The sequence below is a fragment of the Watersipora subatra genome, chromosome 3, assembly GCF_963576615.1.
Source record: "Watersipora subatra chromosome 3, tzWatSuba1.1, whole genome shotgun sequence".
NCBI classification, from domain to species: Eukaryota; Metazoa; Bryozoa; class Gymnolaemata; order Cheilostomatida; family Watersiporidae; genus Watersipora; species Watersipora subatra.
Window position 1 is genome coordinate 52,542,779 of NC_088710.1, and position 26,985 is coordinate 52,569,763.

At 36.7% G+C, this 26,985-nt stretch overlaps 1 protein-coding gene across 1 annotated transcript in view; it reads right to left on the reverse strand.

Moving 5' to 3' along the window:
- Window positions 1–348: 348 nt before the first annotated feature.
- The window catches only part of LOC137390718 (protein SFI1 homolog), a 39,510-nt gene continuing 12,873 nt past the window's right edge, over window positions 349–26,985 (reverse strand). The window contains exons 11-29 of the mRNA XM_068077041.1: window positions 20,720–20,790; window positions 18,978–19,168; window positions 17,516–17,713; window positions 16,992–17,073; window positions 16,394–16,486; window positions 15,686–15,771; window positions 15,451–15,526; window positions 14,197–14,369; window positions 13,774–13,876; window positions 9,438–9,534; window positions 7,564–7,724; window positions 7,263–7,412; window positions 5,021–5,197; window positions 4,281–4,525; window positions 3,297–3,406; window positions 3,030–3,043; window positions 2,695–2,996; window positions 2,332–2,515; window positions 349–629 (exon numbers count right to left, since the gene is read on the reverse strand). Of these exons, the coding sequence (XP_067933142.1) occupies window positions 528–629; window positions 2,332–2,515; window positions 2,695–2,996; window positions 3,030–3,043; window positions 3,297–3,406; window positions 4,281–4,525; window positions 5,021–5,197; window positions 7,263–7,412; window positions 7,564–7,724; window positions 9,438–9,534; window positions 13,774–13,876; window positions 14,197–14,369; window positions 15,451–15,526; window positions 15,686–15,771; window positions 16,394–16,486; window positions 16,992–17,073; window positions 17,516–17,713; window positions 18,978–19,168; window positions 20,720–20,790 (2,615 nt within the window). The 3' untranslated portion in view covers window positions 349–527. The remainder of the gene's footprint in view (window positions 630–2,331; window positions 2,516–2,694; window positions 2,997–3,029; window positions 3,044–3,296; window positions 3,407–4,280; window positions 4,526–5,020; window positions 5,198–7,262; window positions 7,413–7,563; window positions 7,725–9,437; window positions 9,535–13,773; window positions 13,877–14,196; window positions 14,370–15,450; window positions 15,527–15,685; window positions 15,772–16,393; window positions 16,487–16,991; window positions 17,074–17,515; window positions 17,714–18,977; window positions 19,169–20,719; window positions 20,791–26,985) is intronic.

A 26,985-nucleotide genomic window follows, 5' to 3' on the forward strand; every position in this document is an offset into this window, starting at 1 on the left:
TGTCTCCATACGTATGGTATCTAGGAAGCGAAGTGACATCGGATGCCGTGTGACATGTGCCACTAACCGAACCAAACTCCGAACCAAACTCCGAACCGACCCTACGTCGGTTCGGTGCTCGTGTGACCACACCTTTAGCGACCTTTGAACTACAAACTTGGGGTTGTCATGCTAACTTTTAACACCATGTACCAGCCAATTTTACGTTAAAGTGAGATCTAAAATGATAGATCTTGGTACAGCTGTGAATAGGTAGAACATCACAATAGCTTTTGTATCATGTATGCTGATTTTTATGACATTCACACTGAAAGCTGACAGGAATATTTAAAGTAAAAGATACAAATGTAAAAAGAATGAACTCTGTTCATATTCCTAATATGAAAATTACCTAAGCGAATCAGATCAGCAATGATTGTCAAACTGGGAAATAGAGGGTGGCACTCATAGACTAGCATGTTCGGCACGCTGACTAAAACAACATAAGAAATTTTTATCTAAATGATAGATCTACAGCCATGAAGATGTCACAATAGTGCTGATAGCTCTTCCAACCTCAGGGCTAAAGAATGGCAAACTACTTTACGCTGCTTTAACTCTTCTGATAGGATCTTGATGTCTGAGGAAAGCTATGAATATAAAAGGTGCTTTGAGTAGTTACACATCAACATACATAAGCCAGGAGGGTGTTATTTTGATTGTCGGTTATTTTCTAATACCTCTAACAATGTCAGAATATCATGATTATTGGTATTGCTCGGAGTATTGTGACTTTGTTAGTTTCCAAACTTACTGAAAATTGGACATTAGAGATTTCATCATAGACAAATTCGCATTACAAGTAATTGATAAAAGGAAAGCTTGTAAAAATTGTTTTTTAAATGAATTAAAATGCAATCAAGCAACCATTAGAAAAACAGGAGATTCTTGCAGTGCGCTTAATAAAAAATTTGGGTAACGGCTCAGTGATTGGATCGCAAGCATGCCACTAAAACGCCTTTATCATTCTGTTAAAAAAAGAGCGGACAACTCATGATACCTTATTTTAACTTAGCTCAGTGAACTTACTGACTGTTCCAACAAATATTATAATTAAATAATTTCAGCACCTTGTTGAAATTAATTAGCACCATTGACATATAAATAATGGAATCCTCACAGATTCATGAATACTTTCAAGTATTTATAGTTTATACACTTGGGGTAGATACTCTAGGAGTAGATACCTTAGGGATAGATACTCTAGGGTATTTACCCCTAGGTGTCGATACCTTAAAGGTTGACTTGCAACAAAATTCACATTACAGTTATTTGGTATCATAAGATTCACCATGTCTTACTTTGTTGTGTTGTAGGTGCAAAATATATGGGAATGTGATTACAAGCTCTTAAAAGCTAAAAAACGAACAGTTAATCGCAGCCACCCGAGACCGCCGTAGTTTGGATTCGCTTTCCAAAACGGCTCAAATGGGATGTAATTGTTACAGGATGGTTTCTGTTTACACTTTCATGCAACCTCATTCGTCTAAATATTTTCACAAATATACTTCACGCATTCAATAAAGCCATGTCTATTGTTCTTACGCGTCTGTTTTATCGTCATTGTAATGCTGTCACTTTTAGCACTGATATCTTATAACTTACCATAAAAAATCATTAAACTTTTTAACCTTAGCTCGAAGGAGTACATATCATTGTCTGATAATCATGATGAGCCTGTTGGTCACCTGTGATAATCGAAAAGAGCTGCAAAAATTATTTGCAAAGTATTGGGTCACGTGATCAGATTACGCCTTGACGATTGAATAATGCCGAAACAAAACTGTTGAGTAGCGAGCATCTATATTTGATACGGAGTCTTCGGTGAAATTCGAAGTGTTTGTCATAAACTAGTGCTACGATAAGTTTTATATTGAGCTTTTTATTGGTCTTTCAATTCACGTGAGAACATACGTGACAAGACGATAACCAAATTTCGTGGCTATGTCATCGAAATAAAGAGATTCCAATCTACGGCGGCTTTTCGTTTTTGAGCTTTTAAGAGCTTGTAATCACATTTCCACATATTTGGCACTTACAACACAACAGAGTAAGACATGGTGAATCTTTTGATACCAAATAACTGTAATGTGAATTTTGTTGCAAGTCAACCTTTAAAGGTAAATACTCTATGAGTAGAATGGTATTTTAAACCTTTCTGCTAAAAAAGATGAATTCTCATGATTGCCATAAACATACAAGCAGACTCGCCGGTTAGCTAGAAAGGAAAGGAACTCTTGTACAAAACACCGAAATTTCAGACACGGAAGAATTAACATTGTCACAAAATACCTGTACAATCTCTAGTTCTATATCCTCTTTTTCCCCCTCTTCCAGACATCCGATGCATTCCCGTAACATAGCTAGCTGCTCAGTCATGGCTCTCAGCTTACACCGATCAGACTTGTATTGCAATAGTGTATCATTGATGAGTTCTACCTCACTTCTGCAGTCAATTCTCCGCTTTTCATCAGCACTGGATGCAGAGATGAAACAATAACTAATATCATTCGCAAGTTTTCAGTAGCTTTACACAAAGCCAAGATATTTCTACTTTACTCAATGAAGTCTGAGCTCAATCTCTCAATTTAAAGTTATAGTATGCATTTACCGATTAATACAACTAAGTTGCTAGCAAAATATTTAGAGCAAAACCTGAATGAAGACTTGCAACCGAGTGGAATAGAACGCTCTTTTTGGTCTTCAACCAACCCACAACCACCAGGGTGAAAAGCAGTAGGAGGCATAAGCTCTACCATCTTCAAACCATCAGATGCACTTATATCGCTACTTTTAGGTCTATCAGGTGATGTAAAGTGACTTGGCTTTAGTAGAAGTTGCTTTCTCGATGGAGTGTGCACGCTAATTGGTATGCATGCTGCCTTGTCAGGCTCACATGCAGCCTCATTCGCTTGCTCTGACTGATCTGAAGGTTTAACGGAATCTGTGACGACCAACTCATGCTAAAATACAGACCCACAGATAATTTGGCTATTTTTGAAGTGATATTTATACAACTAAACAAAAGAAATGTTAGTTCCAGTCATTGATGCATGCATAAATCCTTACTTTTGTTGTCCCTTGAGCTTGCAGGAGTTGTCGCTCCTTGTGCGATTGGCCTTGTATATGCTTTGAGTGAAGATCGTCTGTAATTAAAACAGATTAATTTTTAAAAATATACATGTATAACATGTAATATAACAATAATCGAAATGGAAAATGTCAGCCACCTTTAGATGCTATACACAAACCTTGAACACTAGTTTCCTCCCCATACACCTTCCAAAGCCCTTCCCTTTCCAGAGATGCCATCAAATATGAAGGTTGTTTAGGCTTGTTGCGAATTTTTTTCTCTATGCCTTTTTTTCTACAAATACAAATGTAAAATTAGTAATAGTTCATGCTAACAACAACAAAACTTGAGCTTTAAAAAAACTAGATTGACTAATATATCAAACAAGAGCTTTAAGAAAAGATTTCAATATCTTGTTCACAGGTATGGACAACTAGTAAGCCGTAACAGAAATTTGCAGTAAACACTCGCAGACAGCAGCTCTTGAGCACAGCATTACATAAAGAGCAAACTAACAGAGGCGAGTCTAAAATTAGTTTTAGAAAAAAATTATGGAAATTTCATTATTGTTTTAAGTTTTTAAAATTCACATGTCACACCACCTTTATTGTCCAGATTCACAAAATCACAGATGTGAATACTGTTATAACGTATTACACATTTAGTATGTTTAATAGTGATTTAAATAGTTTGATGCCCATAGCGATGTGATCTATATCACTGTCACATGCCACTTTATATCTTCAACTCAATCAACAGAATCATCATGACAAGCTCACACCTGTTTGAACACAAAATTTGGTCAAGAATTTTCTAGCAAACAATATTCTTTATTCTACAATATTCTTATTCAAAACTTTAATTAGGACCGAGAATGATTCAAGACAATCTACTTCAGTGGCAAACAGAGTAGATGCTTACTGTCAAGGTCACACTACTATAGCTTAACAATAAAGGTTACTAACATTTGCATTCAATTGTAATGCATTGCTTGGTTCAACTCTGAAAGTATTTTTGGCTCAACAATAATATAAGCTTTGTTAAAAAAACAAACAAGATGAAAAGAATCTTGGACAGTAAAATGAGTCTTGACAGCAGAAATGCTCATTTCTTTCAAACTATCCGGTACAAAATAAAATCAGTACTGAAAGCATAAACTGCAGGTTACCTAAGAGGAGCGAATGAGCAACCATTGGCTGAAACAATTGACTCCAGTTGTGCAGGTTGAGGCCGAGACTTGGTGTGGGGTACTGGCTGTTCATAGCCACAAGATGTAGAGGTTAGGGGTGCAGAATATGATGTACTGGGTATCACTTTATGCCTAAGTGATGGAGATTGCTTTCTTCGATCCAAAGTTTTGACACGCCAGTGGTCAAAGCATTTCTTTACAGTCACCAATAAATCATGCGCAGTCTAAAATCAAGCCGATTCCAAAAAAAGGACTCAAAAGTTTATATCAGTATTTATAAGCATTAGTTTTCAGATGTTGTTGTTAGAGGTCCACGGAGGTTCATACAGATTTGTACAGGCAAACACACCTATTGATTTGCTACACCAGATGACCAGAATTGATCTGTAGAAGACAAAATTGGTCTGTAGAAGTCAGAATTGGGCTTCAGAAGCAAAAATTGGTCTGCAGGATTCAAAATTGGTCTCTAATAGTCAGAAATAGTCTGTCGAAGTTAGATCTGCCGAAATAAGAACTGGTACAGCAATGAAAATAGGTCTGTAGAGGTCAATATTGGTGCAAATAACGTGGCATTTGACACATGCCAGTATTACTATACAAGGGTCAATAGTCATTTATACAGATTTGCATTAGTCTCAAGTTCATAAGCCCAATTTTAAAGTAATGATTCTGCCAATTGTTCAAATGCTTGCAGATGTTCAGAGCATTAAGCTACGTACTTTCATATGACTGTCAGCAGCGATACGCTGTCGCAGTAGTGATGTGCTGTCAGCTACTACAAGCCACTGTCTGAAACCATCTTTTAGTAATCCCTGTTTATACTGAACCATAGCCTCTTGGTAAAGCGCCTTCTTCTGTTTCCTTTTGGCCGTGTGATAGAACCAGCTAATCAAGCACTACAACAAGGAGTGTACTGGCAATGACTAACCAATATGCTCAACAAGTAAAAAAGTCTAAATTATGCCAACAGCATTGACAACTCAAAGAGAAAGGGGGGAAGAGGGGGAAAGAGGGGGGAAGAGGAGGGAAGAGAGGGGGAAGAGAGAGGGGGAAGAGAGAGGGGAAGAGAGAGGGGAGAAGAGAAAAGGGGGAAGAGAGGGGGGAAGAGAGGGGGGAAGCGAGGGGGGAAGAGGGGGGAAGAGAGGAAGGAAGAGGGGGAGAAGAGAGAGAGGGGAAGAGAGGGGGAAGAGAGAGGGGGAAGAGAGGGGGGAAGAGAGGGGCAAGAGGGGGAAGAGAGGGGCAAGAGGGGGAAGAGAGGGAAGGAAGAGAGAGAGGAGAGAGGGGGGAAGAAAGGGAGGAGAGAGGGGGGAAGAGAGGAGGGAAGGGAGAGGGAAAGGAAGGAGGGGGGAAAGGGAGGGGGAAGGGAGGAGGAGAAGAGAGGGGAAGAAAGGGGAGAGAGAGGGAGGGCAGAGGGAAAGAGAGGGGGGGGGGAGGAGAAGAGGAAGAGATAAGGGGGAAGGGGTGGAGAGGTATTAAAAGCCTGGATGTTCTATAATAGTATGATATAATCGAATTTGAAAAAATTATTCTGTTGTATTTGAGGCTGTTTTATTACACACAAGGTTTAGAAAATCAGATATGAACACCACTATAAATGCAGGTGCTGTAAAAAAGAGCCAAGCGAGCTGTGCTAAACTTAATAGATACTTCTGATATCAGCTTAGTAATAAGTAATAAAACAAAAACCGGATTGCAAAAGGTATATTTTATAAATTTTGAGCCAGTTCATGTAAAAATATTATCTGCTATCAAAATACATAGTTCATTATGTTAGTTTATCTAAAGACAGCATTTCAAACTGTTTTACTTGTTCAACTTATTAATAGTATTGGAAATGCTGTATCGACACGACAACATGTGGGCAAAACAATTACTATGAATGACCTTCACCCATACAACCTTTGAGAAACGACCAGGCGGTTTAGCGACGCTTGTTTCTTAAATCTAGTTTTCAATTTAAAAGGCATGACAAATAAAATAGCGAGCTATTTTATTTGTCATGCATTTTAAATTGAACTGAAGACACACCCACATCTGAGCAATTTCAATACGAAAAACATGTTCACATGCATCAGCACATATACCAGAAGCAAATGCCCTCATAAGTCAAATTACAAGGTTATTGAAGAGGAATTAATCTCTACGGGCTTGAATGCAAAACCGAAAAAAGTTGCACAGAGATTCACATAATGACATGCTCCCAATACATATAAGAAATACAATTCCAGTGTTGTTGAGCAAGACATCAAAATCACCAACAGAGACGTGGAATAATTTTTTTTCTAACCGGTTATAAGACAATGATAGACAGCGAATATGCCTTGCAAAGACCACAATATGTATTTAACCATTTAGAATAGTTATTTGAATGCTTTCAAATGCTCACATTTAAAAGGCTGTTTATGACGGTTATCCTTGAAGTATATAGTTACAGCAGTAGTTACATATAAAAGAGTTAGTTACAGCAATAGTTACACATAAAAGAGATAGTTACAACAGTAGTTACACATGAAAGAGATAGTTACAGTAGTAGTTATACATGAAAGAGATAGTTACAGCAGTAGTTATACATGAAAGAGATAGTTACAGCAGTAGTTATACATAAAAGAGATAGTTACAGCAGTAGTTACACATGAAAGAGATAGTTACAGCAGTAGTTATACATAAAAGAGATAGTTACAGCAGTAGTTATACATGAAAGAGATAGTTACAGCAGTAGTTATACATAAAAGAGATAGTTGCAGCAGTAGTTACACATAAAAGAGATAGTTACAGCAGTAGTTACACATGAAAGAGATAGTTACAGCAGTAGTTACACATAAAAGAGATAGTTACAGCAGTAGTTATACATGAAAGAGATATTTACAGTAGTAGTTATACATGAAAGAGATAGTTACAACAGTAGTTACACATAAAAGAGATAGTTACAGCAGTAGTTATACATGAAAGAGATAGACTCACCTTACGCTGGAGCACAAGACTCCACTGATATAGAGCAAGAATGGATTTCTTTTTCTCAATTTTAGCCAGAGCCAAATAGCTTCTCCACTGCATCAAATATTTCACCTGCAGTCGATGCTGACAGGCCAACTCTGCTTGCTGGTTGAGCAGCTGAAGGGGAACAAAATAATAGAAATACATAAAAGATCAGCATGAGTGAGTACAATAAAAATGAACTATTGTCTGACATGGTGGATTGACATTACCAAATCATTTACATTTCAAGTTTAAATTTTTGATAGCAGGATTATTTTTTTATCACCTTTTGGCGTTTGTTAAGTTGAACGGCAGCCCTCCATGAACTAAAAATAGCAGAACGCTGTTTTCTAGTGTGATGCACACAGGCTTGTTCTTGCTTGAGTCTGTAAAGCACTGCATCATCTCTTGCCTGTCTCCACTGACCAAACATCGTTCTCAACCTCCCTGTAAACATATGTTTGAGATGCCATGCTGATGCCATGCTGAAAAACTTAAACTCCTGAGACTGATCAATAGTAAAGGATATTGTGAATACAAGAAACATTGATCAAGCGCAGTAAATTACTAATGCAGACAATCTTAGGAAAATATTTTTCATATAAAAGCATGCCAAGTAGTTGGCGACTTCATAAGAAACAATCTCCTACAATGAAGAAAAAAACAACAAATGTGTACATTTCATACACTTTAACAGTGAATTTCTTATAAGTAGTTCCATAGTTCGGTCTTTGTACTTATTCCTATTAAAGATATAGATAAATGTGCTGACTATCAAACCAAGAGCTAAGAATTCGCTACAAGTTTAAAGCTACCACTGAAAACGTTGACAAAAGACGAAACACATATCTGAATGCAAAGATATTGAGCATTTATGAAAAATTGTACAGCTATGAATGCACATATAGGGTGAAAGGTTCAGGAGAAAACATTTCTGTTATTCACAAAAATGATCATTCTTCTCTAGCTAAATATAGAGCACCGCGAGGCTGAAACCATCATGAGTAACTTTTGTATGTCTATGTGTATTTTGTTCAAAGCTAACATTTAAGATTAAAGTCAATAATTTGTCAAAAATATCAGTACAAGGTTTTCTTGGTAGTTTCAATTTTTACTGAGTGACAAAAATATGTAAATATTTTAATTATTACAGTTAAATAGAGTGTTAAAAAAATGGCAGACTAAAAATATTTAACAAATGTAGACTTTTTCATTTCCCTTTGTAACTTAACCGATTTAGAGTTATTGTCAATTTACTGCCAAGCTGTTTGTATAAATAACCAACATACACGCATGTAAAAAATATTAAAATATTTTTAAGATTTGGATAAACAGCAACAAAAATATTTTTGATCACTACATCCTGCATACAGAAACGTAAGTTATGTAAAAACAACGATCTATATTTGTTACCAATAATAATACTGAAGAGCCAATCAAAAGCATTGTTTGGGACTCTTCTTGTAGTGTTCACATAAAGATGCCGTGGGTTAGGTAAGACGGGAAAGTTTATTTTATTGCCATGTTGGACGAATGATTCTATGATCTGGAGAAAATCAGCTTTTAGTTTAGGGGCTGATTTAGAGATTATAATCAAATACTATTAAGTTGGCTAAATCTTTACTATAATAATAGCCGTGTCCATCTATCTGCGTGAAGTCACGCTAAGAGCAGTAGGAAAAAAGATTGTACATCACAGGAATTGAACTCAGCTATTCAGATCCCCAACCAAAGACCACTTTAAAGAATATTGTTGCACATAGTTATTACACATGAAGATTTCTCACGGTACACGGGACTGTCAGCATATTAGTATTCTTAATATTCGATCATGATTGTTCTATGGTTACAGGATGTGTGACATTAAAATTTTACAAACTTCTACACAACAAATTTTACAACTACTGACTACACAATAATTCATATAGTGCACATGACTGATATAGTCGACTGATTTTCATGCTTTTTTAATTGTTTTCATGCTTTAGTGCAGTTAAAAATGAAATCTTTTATTTGTCCAGCATGCGCAACACTTAGACAAGTTTGATAAAATGGAAATTCAAGCGATACTAAACATTGCTAAATTTTACATTATTGTAATATTTATACTGTACATAGCTAAACCAGACATTGCATCTGGTCAACCAAATTAGCACTCACTGCGATTAACTGTATCTTGCAGCTTTTCTATTTGCAACTCTTCATCTTCCCTCCGTCTCATCACTTCCATGGTGTACTTTCTCCACCGATCCAACACCTGTAACACCAGCACAATGCACCAACCACAGTAGCAACCTTTGCAGCCCATTCGCTAAATCTTTTCCTTACTAACTTTAGGCAGTAGCTCACGAATACAGTGAAACCTCTACACATAAATATTTGTCGGAGTTAAAATACTCTAATAAAATACACTGTAATTCGTTTAATTTGTTCCCCAGCACTTAAGCCATGTTAGCTCTTTAATAAATACTGCAGCTAACTAGACACAGCAACACAAAGTCACCATATAAGGGAGACGTAAAAAGATAGTTTGATAACAAAGTAATCAGTAAGAAAAGTTTTTTTTACTTTTGAATTTATAGACAGCCGGAAGAACAGCAGTCTTTGCTATACAGGAGACAGTCGGTGTGGAACGTAAGGTGCTGATAGAGAAGATAAGCGGAGTAACTCGCTCTCACTTAAAGTAAGTGAAGTTTAAAATAATTAAACTGATTTTTTCGCTATTTTTATTCATATTTTAATGTCTTGTTTTTATTTTTGCTCTTCACATTCATCGGTATACTTCAAAAAACTTTGACCATCATATAATAGAAATTACCTCAGATATAGAGTCAAATACCTACATCACATTTGTACATGCAAGCTAAAGTGATCGAAAGTCGAAGTTTCGTTGTACCCTAGGACACTTATGTATTCGCCTCATCTAACTTTCGCGTTTTCGCGGAGTCATCCTCTCGCGAAAATTTCATGTGCGGAACTAAACTATCATAACGAACGAGCGAAAACGCGAAATTAAATAGCTTTGTTTATTGATAGTCCAAGAAATAAATGGCAGCAAGCAATCAAATTGCATTATCGACCTCGCCCACACCATTCTACCTGCGGTTCACAATTACAAATTAGTCTCAAATTGAAATTTTTTTTCTTATCGGTGAACCAGGCCCGTATTCCCTGGGGCGGCTGGCCGGCTGAGCCGTCCCAACTTTTTAGGAACTTCCCGCGGCTAAGTACAGTCAAACTCTGATAACTCGCCCTCGGATAAAATGTAACATTTCATCTCAAACACAAGGTTAACTCGTACAGATTTGTTTGGTCCGTTCCCACACAATGATAAATTGCTTCAGGTAACTCGACCTCAACATCATTTATTCGAAAAGTTATTTGCCCAACAGCTATGGAGACGGTTTTTATCGCTGTAGAATATCACTTTATTTGAAACCATAGAAACAAACATCAACTTTTAGTAGTTCTTAGGCGTCATTATTATCATCATCAGTACCTAAATAGTCTTGTTAACGACCTTTATAAAGGTTTGCAAAATATCAAGTTTTACCAAACAACCTAAAATAAAATCGGCAAAATTGATCTTTGTTAAAACGCTCAAAAGAAAAAGATGTCTTTTTTTCTGAGCGTTTTAACTGCGGTCAAGTTTTGTCTATTTTAATTTAAAAACGTCTCGTCAGTCACATCACCTAAAACAAAACAAATCTCAAAAAATAGAAAAATGTTGATACTTTACGATAAAATTTTTTAAAACTTCACACAAGAGGCCCGGCTGATGCCCTACATAAGAAAAACCTGTTGGGGGCTTACACCGCCCCCCTCAACACCCCCAGGTGTTCATAACTAGTCGCCTAACATTAGCTGCCCCAACTTGCAACCAGTGAATACAGGCCTGCGGTGAACTGAACCTGAGGAATCTAATTATGTTTGTTCCACTGCATTTATTTTCACATCACTATAATGTGAAATTTTACTCTGTATGCTACTCACGAAACTAAATGCTAGCGAAATATAAGTGTCCTAGGGTATATCACAAACAGTTGTCATCGTGAGTTAAGAAAACTAAACAAAGAATTACCTTTTCTTTCATTCTAACTAGAAATAGAGATAGCCCTATATACTTAAAGGAACCATAACTTCAGCCAAGTTGATACATTATGTGGAAATCATCACAATAGACAATAAGTTAGTCATTTGGCATGTTTGCACACATGCAGTTAGGTGAGTCAATAACACGTCCAAATTATTATCGCTATAGTTAGGTCACTGACTACTTATTCTGCTAACTAAAAATACTTCATGCTATGAGCGACACATCATCATTACCACCAGATTTCCATGTTCGAAGATTTTGTATAACTTTGTTTAAGACAGCCTGATATTCATCATGGAAACAAATGTTGTTACAAATGCACATTGATTTCCCCCTCATTATCTGAGTACATACTGGATGCCACCCCTCATTTTATACGAGTACATACTGGATGCCACCCCTCGTTATTTAAGTAAATACTGGATGCCACCCTCATTATCCTAGTACATACTGGATGCCACCCCTCATTATCAGAGTACATACTGAATGCCACCCATCGTTATCCGAGTACATACTGGATGCCACCCCTCATTATCAGAGTACATACTGAATGCCACCCATCGTTATCCGAGTACATACTGGATGCCACCCCTCATTATCAGAGTACATACTGGATGCCACCCCTCGTTATCTGAGTACATACTGGATGCCACCCCTCATTATTCGAGTACATACTGGATGCCAAACCTCATTATTCAAGTACATACTGGATGCCACCCCTCGTTATGCGAGTACATACTGCATGCCACCCCTCATTATCTGAATACATACTGGATGCCACCCCTCATTATCAGAGTACATACTGAATGCCACCCCTCTTTATCCGAGTACATACTGGATGCCACCCCTCATTATCAGAGTACATACTGAATGCCACCCCTCTTTATCCGAGTACATACTGGATGCCACCCCTCATTATCAGAGTACATACTGAATGCCACCCATCGTTATCCAAGTACATACTGGATGCCACCCATCATTATTCGAGTACATACTGGATGCCAAACCTCATCATTCGAGTACATACTGGATACCACCCCTCATTATTGGAGTGCATACTGGATGCCACCCCTCATTATCTGAATACATACTGGATGCCACCCCTCATTATCAGAGTACATACTGAATGCCACCCCTCTTTATCCGAGTACATACTGGATGCCACCCCTCATTATCAGAGTACATACTGAATGCCACCCCTCTTTATCCGAGTACATACTGGATGCCACCCCTCATTATCAGAGTACATACTGGATGCCACCCCTCGTTATCCGAGTACATACTGGATGCCACCCTCATTATCCGAGTACATACTGGATGCCACCCCTCATTATCTGAGTACATACTGGATGCCACCCCTCATTATCAGAGTACATAATGGATGCCACCCCTCGTTATCCGAGTACATACTGGATGCCACCCTCATTATCCGAGTACATACTGGATGCCACCCCTCATTATTTGAATACATACTGGATGCCACCCCTCGTTATCAGAGTACATACTGAATGCCACCCCTCTTTATCCGAGTACATACTGAATGCCACCCCTCGTTATCTGAGTACATACTGGATGCCGCCCCTCGTTATCTGAGTACATACTGGATGCCACCCCTCGTTATCTGAGTACATACTGGATGCCACCCCTCGTTATTCGAGTACATACTGGATGCCACCCCTCGTTATCTGAGTACATACTGGATGCCACCCCTCGTTATCTGAGTACATACTGGATGCCACCCATCGTTATCTGAGTACATACTAGATGCCACCCCTCGTTATCTGAGTACATACTGGATGCCACCCCTCGTTATCTGAGTACATACTGGATGCCACCCCTCGTTATTCGAGTACATACTGGATGCCACCCCTCGTTATCTGAGTACATACTGGATGCCACCCCTCGTTATCTGAGTACATACTGGATGCCACCCATCGTTATCTGAGTACATACTGGTACACATTTAATGCACAACATATGCCACTATCTATCAATGCAAGCAATATTGTGTCATTATGGCTAATCTTAACTTGAATTAAGTTTTAATCAACTTAATATAGTACAGAAAAATCATGCTAAATCTCGTATTATGACCTGAGCTAGAAATATGAACGTTTTTAATACACTTATGCGAAGTATTGAGCAGGTGGCAGTAAAAACGAATTGCTGAATGAACTGCCAAAAGAGCTGACAAGGAGAGGCAAATCTAAAAGTGGTTTTAGCAAAACTCAAATTATTAAAACTTAATTCAGTATAAAGACTACAAAACTCTAATGTCACAATTCCTTTAAATAAATGCTTTTATGAATCAATATTCTAAAGATCATTTGATTCAAGAGTTCGGTGGACAAGTCATGAATTTTACTAGTGTAATACAAGACAACAGAATTATCAGCTTACCTGAGACATGAGTTTACAGGCCAGACCATGTCTAAAGTCTTCAACCTTTTTTCTCCTTCTTGCCAATGATCTGGCATTTAGCCTCCACTGGTCCATAGTTACCCTGATAATACAACTATGTTGAAGAGTCGAGTGAATCTTATACTCTTACTTATACCTCATACTTATATTTTAATACTTAATAGTGTACTTATACGTAATACTTATATATTTTACTTCTGCGACTTATTTAACAACTCTATAACTTAATTAAAATGGAGACTTTTTCCATCAAAGCACACAAGCAAATGATTGTTCACATTATTGGTGTGATAGAGGTATGCCTATCCACTCCTCATGGTGCACACCACGTATGTACTACTGCTGAACAACTAGTATGTCAGAACCAAGTGTTTGCATTGAAAAGTCAAATATCATGGTAACCTGAGAAGCTCCGTAGCGTATAAATGATGCCTAACTTCTGCAGTTCCTCTTTTCTTTCTCATCTCCGCTGTCACTGAATACCAGTGAGCAAGTACTGGCTGTAGTAACTTCCGTTTAGCATAACTTTCAGCACGCTGAATGTTGGCTTTTTTCTTCTTACACCGGCCCACAAACTGCAAGACCGTGGTTTATTATTACCAACTCAGTAACTACATGAAATAATACTGCGATAAATGACACAAGTCATTAAATGACTCAAAACTATTTTGTTTGTAGTTATTCTTATTTTTCGAAATATACAATGAGTTCTGCAGCTACTATACTTGAAGGTGCAATATACAATGAGTTCTGCAGCTACTATACTTGAAGGTGCAACATACAATGAGTTCTGCAGCTACTATACTTGAAGGTGCAATATACAATGAGTTCTGCAGCTACTATACTTGAAGGTGCAACATACAATGAGTTCTGCAGCTACTATACTTGAAGGTGCAACATACAATGAGTTCTGCAGCTACTATACTTGAAGGTGCAACATACAATGAGTTCTGCAGCTACTATACTTGAAGGTGCAATATACAATGAGTTCTGCAGCTACTATACTTGAAGGTGCAACATACAATGAGTTCTGCAGCTACTATACTTGAAGGTGCAACATACAATGAGTTCTGCAGCTACTATACTTGAAGGTGCAACATACAATGAGTTCTGCAGCTACTATACTTGAAGGTGCAATATACAATGAGTTCTGCAGCTACTATACTTGAAGGTGCAACATACAATGAGTTCTGCAGCTACTATACTTGAAGGTGCAACATACAATGAGTTCTGCAGCTACTATACTTGAAGGTGCAACATACAATGAGTTCTGCAGCTACTATACTTGAAGGTGCAACATACAATGAGTTCTGCAGCTACTATACTTGAAGGTGCAACATACAATGAGTTCTGCAGCTACTATACTTGAAGGTGCAACATACAAAGGATTTCAAAAAGTTAATAAAAAATGTGATGATGTCAAAATTGACTGTTGCCACTATTTTGTGCTACATTTTAGGATCTAAAGAATAAGATTACCTCAATAAATTTTGGTTTAAAAGTATTTTCCAAATTTTATACAATATCTGTAATTAAAAACCCTATTTAATAAATAATGGCCATATAAATGAAACAGCAATTATAAAACAAGCAACCTGAACAATAGCTAAACAGAAAATGAGGTAGTAGATATTATTTTTAACAGGAATCTCTCACCGCCCGCATACATCTGATGGCATTTCTCTTAATGCTAAGGTTGTGATGTCGCACTGCTTTCTGATGGAGACTGTCTCTAAAAACAATTAGAACACAGCTAGTTTTAGAAGCTCATTGCTGAGCTATAAGATAATAACAAGGTGATGTAAGCTACATCATACATGGCAGTGTGCGTATCAGCGTTGGTGAAAACATGAATGATTGCTAGAACAGAGCATCGGAAGGAAAGGCTTACTGGTTGATGCTATCTTGAGTAAAATGTTTCCAGCTCCTTATCGACCTCGAAATTAGACTAAGCCTGTAGTGATCAGCAGCCAACGTCTAAAAGAAACCCATATATACTCCATAAATTGTCTGCTCAACGCAGTAGGAGGAGACAACTACTTACAGGTACAAACTTATCATATTGCCTAGCTGCAAGTGAAGTTTCGTGATAATTGTTTGGTGGCAATTTTGAAGGTAGACGATTTGAAAATGACCACCATTTAAAGAGATATCAACAACCATATAAACGATATAATCGTGTAATGGCAATTTGTCTCACCTTTTCAGAGTGAGCAATGTTGGAACTAAAATGCACGAGGCTTCTAGTCTTATAATAAGCTCATTCCATGCCCTTTCACACACATGGTCATTCATGAAATAAATGTTTCTAATTATCACGAACACAAAACAGTTTCTTTTAAAGATAAAATACAAATAAATATTAACAAAAGTTTACAAAGTTTTTAATAATAATAATGTTTACATAATAATTTCATGAAATATTGTGAATCGCCTATAAACAGAAGATTTGTGATATATCCTGATTCAATATTGCAGATTTGCAATATCGATTCAATTTGTCAGGTGATTTTCGCATATTGCGAGGCTATAGCTGCAAGATCTACCATCAATTCATGAGAAAACGATTTATTAACACTACAGAGGAAATACTGCCAACCATATTTTCATAATCATCAAGAACTGTCTGTGTTCGCAGTCTCCACTCGTGCAAGAACTTCTTCATAACATTGTTCTCAAGGTGGACAGTTGCCTGTAACAAGAATAGGTATCTTTAGAGTAACTTGTGAATCTGCTATGCCTTACAGCAAGCTTCTACCAGAGCAGTGAGCAGCATCAGCCAGGAGAAACAACCCTAATAATGATTAAAGGTTTATACCAGTGATTTTCAGCTTTGCTGGACGTACTGAGCCCCCACCAGTTTCATATGCATCTTTACCAAACCCTTCTTTATCGAAAAATAAAATGATTTTTTTCACATTTAAAACAGGTATTTGTTTTCCTAGTGCACAGAATGAACTGTGCGTTAACATCAATGTGTTCAACTTTACAACCCATACCATGCATGAACTTACAACAAATTACATGTCTTTTCATAAAGACATGACCTTACAAGTCAATGTGATTTTTGCTGTTGCCTTCAACAGGCCTCTACCAAACCCCTGAGACTGACTAGCCAAACCCCAAGGTTTAATCGAACTGAGGTTAACAACCACTGGTCTATGAGTATGAAGGAAAACCTATAAACAGACACTTACGATCCGCTCCATCATTCTAACATCCATGCTTTCTACATAGAAATTCTGCCACATGTAATAGTATTTGGCTTCCATGTTTGCCCTGTAAAATAAGGGTTAGTAATAATTAGCATCTTTTAATCCCATGGCTTAAATATCTAATGACCTAATTACAAATGCGTGTAGGGCAGATAGAAATTAGCACCAAACTGTACAGAACCCCCTGCTATTAGGTTAGATAATTAGCAATTCTGACACAAGTTTAAAGACTTCATAAAAACCTTTGTAATACTACCACTAGTACTTATACCATCGACACTCATCCTACTACTACTTGTACCACTAATACTCCTACCTACCACATCTATTACTAATATCTTAACCATCAGCAGTTAAACTACCAGGAGCCCTACAGCTACTCCTACCAAGAGTCCTTCTACCACAAGTAATATTACCTAGCTCTTCAGATGACGGAGTTGTAGCTGTCATCACCTCATATTTAATATTTAATAACTACATGTAAGCAGTAGAGTTGATTGTCACACCTGTACATAGCCTCTGCTCTCTCGTTAGCCTTGCGCTTCCATTCCTGTACTTGCATGTATTCCAACCAGCGACCAAAGTAATTTGATAGGAGACTAGCAGCATAGTGTACATCACTCTTCATTATCTGTGCTTTCTCCCCTTCTCGGATATCAATATAAAACCTCCATCTATCAAAGCCAGCGGATAAAAGCTTTTTTCTATAAAAAACAAACAGTCTGAAAATAATCAGATACAACCATCAGTCATAATGTTCAATGACATTATCAACAACATGTAATTCTCTGTCAAATTCTATGGTCTCCATAGATATGCTTTACGATTCGTTTTTTTCAATGACTCTTAAAAAATTGTTTTTATATTGCTGTTTTGTTATTTTAAGACCTCCAGTAAAACCTCCTATAAGATGAATTTCGTTTAAGGCAAAGAATTTATGCAAAGTTTTTGCTTCATATTACGCAATAAATTCCATAAAACGTAAAGTGTTAAGTCAGTGCAAGTTCTCAAATTTGATTGGAATAATGAGAGTCCAATAGTTATCCTTAAAATATCGATCTCTCTATCGCTGCACTTGAGCGAGAAAACGAGATATAGGGGTATCCCTATTATATATGCTAGCACCCTCACAATCTAGCAAGCCACGAGAAATTATCAGGTGTGTCGATAAAGCAAAGGGAATAAGTACGTAGCTGCACAATTATTCAGAAGTACTTGAAAGCGGTCGACTGATGCATGTGTTAGTACACCAACATGAAAGTCACAAATTGGAGTCTCATTAAAATCAGTCCTTTATCCTAAACTCTAAGCGTAGCTTTGAAATAAAAAATGGAAGGAAAAACAGACACCGCTCTTATGACAGTAAAAATATATTTTTATTTTCACTCTTTGTTAGATACATACAATTCTTTTTTTTATTTACACCATAAATTTTGCGGTCTAGAAAAAAACTTGATTAAAATTCACACTGAAAATGTGAGCTCCGTTTAACTTAACCTAAAATCCCCATAATCATAAAACCTAAAAAAACGTGAGAAAAATGGATTTAAATTAACATTGAAAGCATACACTCCCCCTTAACATAACAATTACCGTAATCATAGACTCTAAACCAAGTAAAAGTGATAAGAAAAAGAGAACAATTGTCGATACAAACCAATAATACTACATTTACTGCACAGTCATTATATCAAAAAGTTAAGTTTAGTTTTTCCTATTTGAAGGACCACAGGGGTGAATTTGGGACAATCTTGAAGCGGATTAAGCATTTCACATGCATTTTACTGTTCGTATAACATAAAATTCCTAAAACGCAAATGTTCTCGGAATGGATTATTTATGTTGCAGGAGCATCTACTGTATTCAAGAAAGCTTTTTTTAACGTTTCTTCATCAAAAAACTGATAGTGTTACTATCAACAGTCAAATAAATCCCGAGATTGTGATAGAATAAGGAAGGTCAAGTTACCTGTAATGGCCTTGGGCCCTTTTAGTCAGGTGAAACATACGGAGCTCTTCACATTGATCACATCTCTCCAGCCACCGGTTCCACGCACCTTTCATTAATGTCTTACATCGCAGTTGCTCAGCTTTCTTTATTCTCCAGGTCTTCACTTTCCGGTGTACAACAGCAAGACGTAATGATGTCAGCGTATTTGACTAAAACAATACATTTTTGATTTGATTTGATTTTTATTGCGTAATAATAACATGACAATATGAGTAAAAAAATACACAGAGTAGCAATAGGACATGCCAGATAGCCAGAGGCTAGAGTCAAGGCAGCCCCAGCAAGCAGTAGGAAAAGAAACAGAATCAGCGATAAGCGCACACTCCGGAGCACCAGAGTCAGGAAGGACAGTCCCAGGACGCCCACAGGCGCTCTACCAACTTCGCCTTCAGCTGACCCGGAGCAGAGCCCGCACAATCACTCAAAAATTTATTATATAATTTCATTGCACTAAAAAATATCGATCTCTGTCCCTTAGAAGACAAACACTTTTTCAACTTTAATTGATTTTTACTTTTTAAACGGGTATCTTGACAATGATCTATCATAAAATCTTGCAACTCTTCCATGGGGAAAGAATTTGTTAAAAACATTAGCAGGCGATACTGGAATAAAATTTCAATTGGCATTATTTTTAAAATTTTAAAATTTTTGGAAACTGTTTGATTTGGTTTAAAATTGAGTATTATTCTGATTGCCTTTTTTTGCATGATTAAAAGTTTGTTTAAATCAGTTTTGTTGCCGTGGCCCCAAAACTCGATTCCATAAATTAAAAGAGAATAGAAAAAACTGTAGTACAAATTGATCATGGTTGATTTGTCTAGGTAGGGGCGAATGAAACGTAATATTAGTAATATGTAATTAAGTTTTTTGATGAGACTTTGGATGTGTTTTTTAAAAGTCAAGTTGTTGTCTAACGTGATACCTAAAAATTGAGTCGAATCTTTGATTTGTAGTTGAGAATTGTTTAAAGAAAGGCTTAGATTATAATTTTGAGTGTTTTTAGACGGATTTTTGAAAACTACTTGAAATGTTTTACTGTTGTTTAAAATGAGTCTGTTTGATAGGCACCATTCATTAATAATATTTAATTCCTCTTGGAGTTTAGAATTATCTGTTGAAAATATATTGGTGTCATCTGCGAATAAAATACAATCCAAAGCAGGTGCAGCATTTACTAAGTCATTTATAAAAATTAAAAATAAGAGGGGTCCTAAAATTGATCCTTGTGGGACACCAATCGTAATTGCCCTCATTTGCGAACAATCAGTATCTGTTTTGGTAAATTGAAATCTATTTTGGAGATAACTTTGAATAAGAGAGGAAGACTTTACACTAAAATTGTAGTAAAAAAGTTTGTCAATTAAAATTTTGTGATTAATCGTATCGAATGCCTTTGAAAAATCCAAAAATACGCCCTGAGTTATATTACTTTGATCTAAATTAGTATATAAAAATTCCATTAGACTGTTTATTGCTGTAGTGGTGCTTTTACCTTTTCTAAAACCAAATTGTTTAGGCGACAAGATGTTATTGGTTTCTAAAAAATCCCGTATTTGCAAAGACAAACATTTCTCTAAAATTTTTGATAAAGCAGGAAGAATGGAAATTATATACATGAACAATTATATACCAGTATGAAAAATATAGTCAGCTCAATATTAGCATGACAAGACAACTCTATTCCTACTGAAGTTTACCATGAGACGGCGCGCTGAGTGTTCATCTGCCAACTCCTTATTCATCAAGCTCTCTCTTTGAAGTATTATATCTGAATATCGCTAAGGCAAGTAATCTAACATAATATAAAACAATAGAAAAATTAAATACAAAAAATTTAGCCTAACATTTTACAGATAAAAATTGCCAAATACAAACTATAACAAGAGAAAACAAAACTTCACTGCAACTACCAACGAACAGTATTACTGAAATGGTGAACAACTCTCCTTTTCGTAAAATGACTGGAATAGTGTAGTATCAATTTTTGTATACATAGTTTATAATACATTTTTGTATATATATTGATTTTTGTCTTTGTAAAGGGTAGTTGGTAAGACGCGATTATGAAACCAGTTGTATAATCGGAACATGGGCTTAAAAATATAAAAATATATTCATAGAAAATGTCTCATCAAAAAATCTAAAATCAGGAAACAATGGCAGTCACGCACAACAATATCTACTATGAGAGACCATTGCTTGCTCAATACACAAACACTCTTGGCTGCCACATGATCATGAAATACTCAAGCATAAGGATTTTAGTACAACTAGTCCTAGTATACAAACTCATCCTCGCTGATCATGAGCATGGGGAATCAAGGTTCGTTTCTTCAATTTCTCCTTTTTAATTGAGTTATTTCCGTCCATCCCATAAACATCACAAGGTACTTTGAGTATCGAAATAGTTGCGATGACAGCTAGGGGTTAGAGTACTTGGTTAACCGTCTATCAGTATGTGCATGTCAAAATACATCACAAATCGATTGAGAAGTATTGAATTTAGTGGAACGAAAAATCTGTTACATGTATGTCAACTAACAAAATATATAAATAAGTTTTCTAGTATAAGGTCCTTGCATAACTCTGTGTTTGTGATCCCGGCAACTGTGCTAAACAATTGAAACGCTACTATAATAATCAGTCTTCTTTGGCAAAACCGTTTATGCTCATAGCTGCAGCTCATAGTGCATAGAATTAAGTCGATATGGTAGATGTGCCTTATTGTGTGAAACCTTTGTACAGGGAGCACCAGGCACATATGTCTAATCGAAGAATATCCAGATGGCACGTGCATCATAAGATGAGAATACCAGTTCATAACATGAGAATGGACTGCATGGGCAGCTACCTTGAAGTTATCGATATCACCATGGTGATGACAGGAGGCTTATGCCATGCCAATGGAAGCCAGGCGTATTTGGATAAATTAAAACAAGACATCAAACAATGCTCGATGAAGGAGAGCTGCCGCGAGGTATGTGGTGTGAAGTTGCAATAATACAATTATTAAAGTAATATCTCCGATGTGATGATTTTTGGCTTACAACTACATTGATTTGCTAAAAATGCACAAACAATGCTTATGCATCAGTCTGCGATGAACTTCATGATAAGAGAGAGCCATCCCAGCATTCAAAAACAAGTGATTTGGTTGCACTTCCAGAGTATAGAGTATGAATGTATGATGCCCTGAGCGAAAAGTAGTCATAACACCTCCATAGAAAATAATGTGACGCAACCTCTGAAGAACATTAGTGTGAATATCAGAGCGTATTAAATATGATGCCCATCACTAGCTGTAAGGAGTATAATATCATTTAATGTTCTCAAAGCATGCCAGTACTGAAAGCTAGCACTTTCTCTGGCTAGGTAAAATGGGAGAATACAAAACTAGTCTCAAGTGACTGTGGCACACCATTTCATGATCCGAGCTACTTCTGCAGCACGTATCTCCGGCAGTATGGACAGCAATGTATGATCTTATTTATGTCTGGTACGTATCCGACGCTCTATTCTACGGTATTGTTAGAATTGTAAAATTCGGTTTTATAAGATAACTGTGGTATGCAAGAGGCCAATGATGGAGTCTCTTGATACAGTTCTAAGAGGATCAACACAACTGTATATAGGCTAGTACATCTTCACTGTTATGATACAAATGAGTGATATCCATTATGTTAACTAAGAGTTAGAAACATCTATAGTTAACACATTGGAGATATTACTGCCATCTAATGTTTTTCTATTACAAGAATAGAAAAATACAACAAGGAAGTTTTGCTAAGGTGGACATCTTGCTTACAGCTGTGTCTTTATTATACACCGCTGTGTCTTTATTATACACCGCTGTAGCAAGATGTCTACTTTAGCAAAACCTCTTTGTTGTATGACATTTCAACTGTCCTACAAGTGCTGGTCTCACATAAATAAGGCATCTGAAAAAGTAAATGTACATTGTTAGCCCAGAGTTTGAAAAGCGAAGGGTAATAACAAGTGCTTGTAGATCTCATGTACAGCAGCGTTGTGACAGCACTAGATTTAGAGATAGAATGTCAGGAAGAAAAAGAAAGCAAGCTTGACTACAGCATCATCACTCTGTTAGATCAACAGCAGTTGAACATCGGTATGTAGTAGTACTATCATGGATAAGTAGTAGTAGTATCATGGGTATGTAGTAGTACTATCATGGGTATGTAGTAGTACTATCACGGGTATGTAGTAGTACTATCATGGGTATGTAGTAGTACTATCATGGGTATGTAGTAGTACTATCATGGGTATGTAGTAGTACTATCACGGGTATGTAGTAGTACTATCATGGGTATGTAGTAGTACTATCATGGGTATGTAGTAGTACTATCATGGGTATGTAGTAGTACTATCTTGGGTATGTAGCAGTACTATCTTAGGTAAGTAGTAGTAATCCTTTTACTAACATTATGGGTATGTCGTAAGCAACCTTTTAGTAATATCATGGGGATGTGGTAGTTAACCTTTTAGTATATCATGGGTATGTGATAGCCAACCTTTTAGTAATATCATGGGTATGTGGTGGCAAAAACTTCATTATCTCTACAGATTGAAAACTTTGAAGGCAGCACTGCAAGTAAACAGATTATTTTCCTATCAGGTTTTTGAAACAGACAAGTTCGTATCAATAACATCTTTATTAAAATAAAAAGAAACCCAGCAAGCAAATATTAATTCCTAATTAGTAATATTTAGTAAGCAATATAAAGCTTCTGATAATAATGAAATACAAATTCGGCATCAAGTAATCTGTATTTTATGAATGGATGTTGACTATTCATTTTATCTATCATAATCTACAATATATGATAAACAAAGACTTGCAAATTTTTAGTAACATGTCCACATAAAATGCTAAATTTTTTTAGCTATTTTGAGTTGATCTATCAATCATTAACAAAATACGAATATATGTAAACCAAACTACAATGCAAATATGCATAGTAATACAATCTGTAACATCAGGCCCTGAGAAATAAATTTTTATAATATAAGACAAAACAAAGATACAACTAAAGAGCATCTTCATAGAAGCCATAAAGCTAATTTAGAGCAGTTACTGAAAGTTTTCCTTTCCACAATTCAGGACATCTTCTCAACAAATGTGGCTCGACTAGCGACACTAATTCTCTGAGAATTACTGGATTTGTGGAAACATCTGAGCAGTGCCCAGCAGATAGATATGTATACAGACCCCCCAGCGCTCACCCCCTCACTCAAACACTGCAGGAGCACGCCAACAATGTAACAGCTCTGGTAGACTTTGACAAATATCAAGGAAATCTATCAGTGAGTTTTTTGTAATAATAAATAACTTCAATTCATTTTTTGAAGATCTGATTAGCTTGTAAAATACAGTCAACTTCTCTATTCATTTGCAATATATTAATCTTTTAGAAGAGTAAAGTTCTTCATAACAACTCAATTATAAGTGTGACCGGTTTGACTGATTGGCCAGTATACTGTATTGCAAATCGTAAGAAAAGGCTTTTTTTAGCCATTTGTCAAGTTGGAAAATATTTTCAACCATTTTGAATCAAAATTACCAGTTCAATCGATAAAACGATAGTGGGCTTCAAACTAGTCCTAATGTTTGACAAACTGATTTAAATACAATAATATTTTAGTGATTCTCCTTCAATCAAGAAAGTAGAATGAAGAAAATTAAATTAAACAAGCCTCAAAAAATTATAGCTTGTCTTATTACTATGGATATTCCATCGATTGCGCTTTAGCTGGACTCGAAAAGTGTATTAAGGTCTTTTAATTAGCATTCTCATGTGTTGAGCTTGTAAGTTAAATTTAAAATATTTTATTTTCACAATCCATTGCTACGCGTAAAATGTTAATTTACATTGTACTACTAACAGCTTAGGCTGATTTGCGGCAATGTGATATTTCCTGTGGTGAATGATGGACTCATATCGCTCTCAAAAGCGCATGGATGGATCTACTATCAATGTGTAAAACTTCCTGGAGTCTCATATATATGGGATGGTCACTGGCTAAACATATCAAGGTAAGATGTTTTATCAACTGTCTGATATGCCCGCAATGGTGAAGCTGCAAGTAGTGAGAAAGACGGTCTTGTTATTGATATTAGTACGCTGGCACTCCCGTGCGCTATGAGAGATCGCCATGTGTAATAACTATGTGCAAAGTTAATACAGCAAGGTGAGCGAGTGGTGCGGTTGGAAGCGTGGGTGGGAATCCAAACATTCGGTGCATACCCAAATATCCAATGGGTTTGACTCCTGTGAAGTGCAACCTATTTTTTCTGATGCTTTTAGCGTGGCTTCAGGTCGACAGACGAATACGGCTCTTGTTATAGTAAAAACTAGCCGAATTCCCGGTGTTGCACTTGTATTAAAAACAGCTTATAAACAGTAACAGGTAATGTAGTTGCCTACTACTTGCCATTAGCCTGGCAAGTTGCCAATGGTTAATTTGACTAAGCTAGTAATGCTAAACTTACTAATAGAAGCTGTGAGAGCAAGCTTTAGTGACGTCGCGCCATAATGCGGAGTGCTATGCATATTTTAACCTACTGTAGTTAACGACTCATATCACCTAATGAATCAATTGCATCTCGCGTAGCTCAATGGGTTAGCGTATCGCATGGTGAACTGGTGGTTCCGAGATCAAATCCAGTACAAAGTGTATCTCTCAATCCTAGATTTTAATAGTTATAGCTGGACACACTGAACGATGAACTTTAAGATTTATATATACAGATTGTAATACTACCATCAAGAAAAACTTTTAAATGTATTACATGCCCGACATTTTATGCATAAATAATTTTTTTGCAGCGGACATTTCAATGGCACACATCTTGTGAAGACAGACAGGGTCTTAGAATACCACTGTGGAAAGGAAAATAAGGTAACAGTTGCATTCCTACTCATGCTGCTAGCCTTAGCCATCTGCTGCGAAGTGTTCACACTCTATCGGAGAGATGAGATACTGGAGTATGTTAGTAAGTGTGCTAAACATTTTGTTGGACTCGAGTTTAGATACCATCAATTTTTAAAACAAAAATAAAAAGTTTTTGCTAAGATCAACTTTTAACCAATACTAATCCTTCTTGATCCATTTTAAGTCTAAACATGAATTATGTCTACATCTGCGAGCTTCCGCAAGAAACGAATGACAAATTGTTGAAACTCCTAAGATGAGGGTAGCAATACATTTATAAGTACCCATGCACTTACCTGTATGTCAGTCAACTAAAAACTTGTTAGTTATAGTAGCTTTGTGATAGTTTAAAGTGCTTCTGGCCGTAAGGGTTATTTAAGAGCTAGGATTCATAGTGAGTGCTAATTGTTTGGCACTTACATGTACTATTAAAACTGCCTGAAAGTACACAAACAAAGCTGAATTAATCTAAAAGTGGTATAGATGGCCAAATATGACTTGCTAATTGGCAAAAGAAGCTAACTCTAAACTACATCCCATTCTGGCGACATAATCATTAGATACAAAGCGAGCTATAGCTGCTATTCTATATGAGATATTATTGGAACTTGTTTGTCCATAGGAAGACGGTATAAAAGGAAGAATGAGAGGCTGAGAGTGAGAAATCAGATGACCATCGCTCATATTGGCAGCAGCGGAGATGGACAACTGAGGCAGCCGCCACCACAAGCTAAGACCATATGTCTACCGTGTCGTGCTACTGCTCACTATTCAAAACGCGGAAAGCTAACGACACGTGAGCCATCTGTAAGCCTGACATTTGCAGAGAAGGCGTTAAGTCAGGTAACTTCTATGACATCACTAGGAACCGTTTCTAGTGGCCGCCATCTACTAGGTAAACCATCCAATGATCATACCTCAAAAAATAACAAAAGCGCAATCGAGGCCCTAAATAAACAAGAGAGCACAAAGTAACTCCACAAATCATACCATGTAGGATGGATAGCCAGAA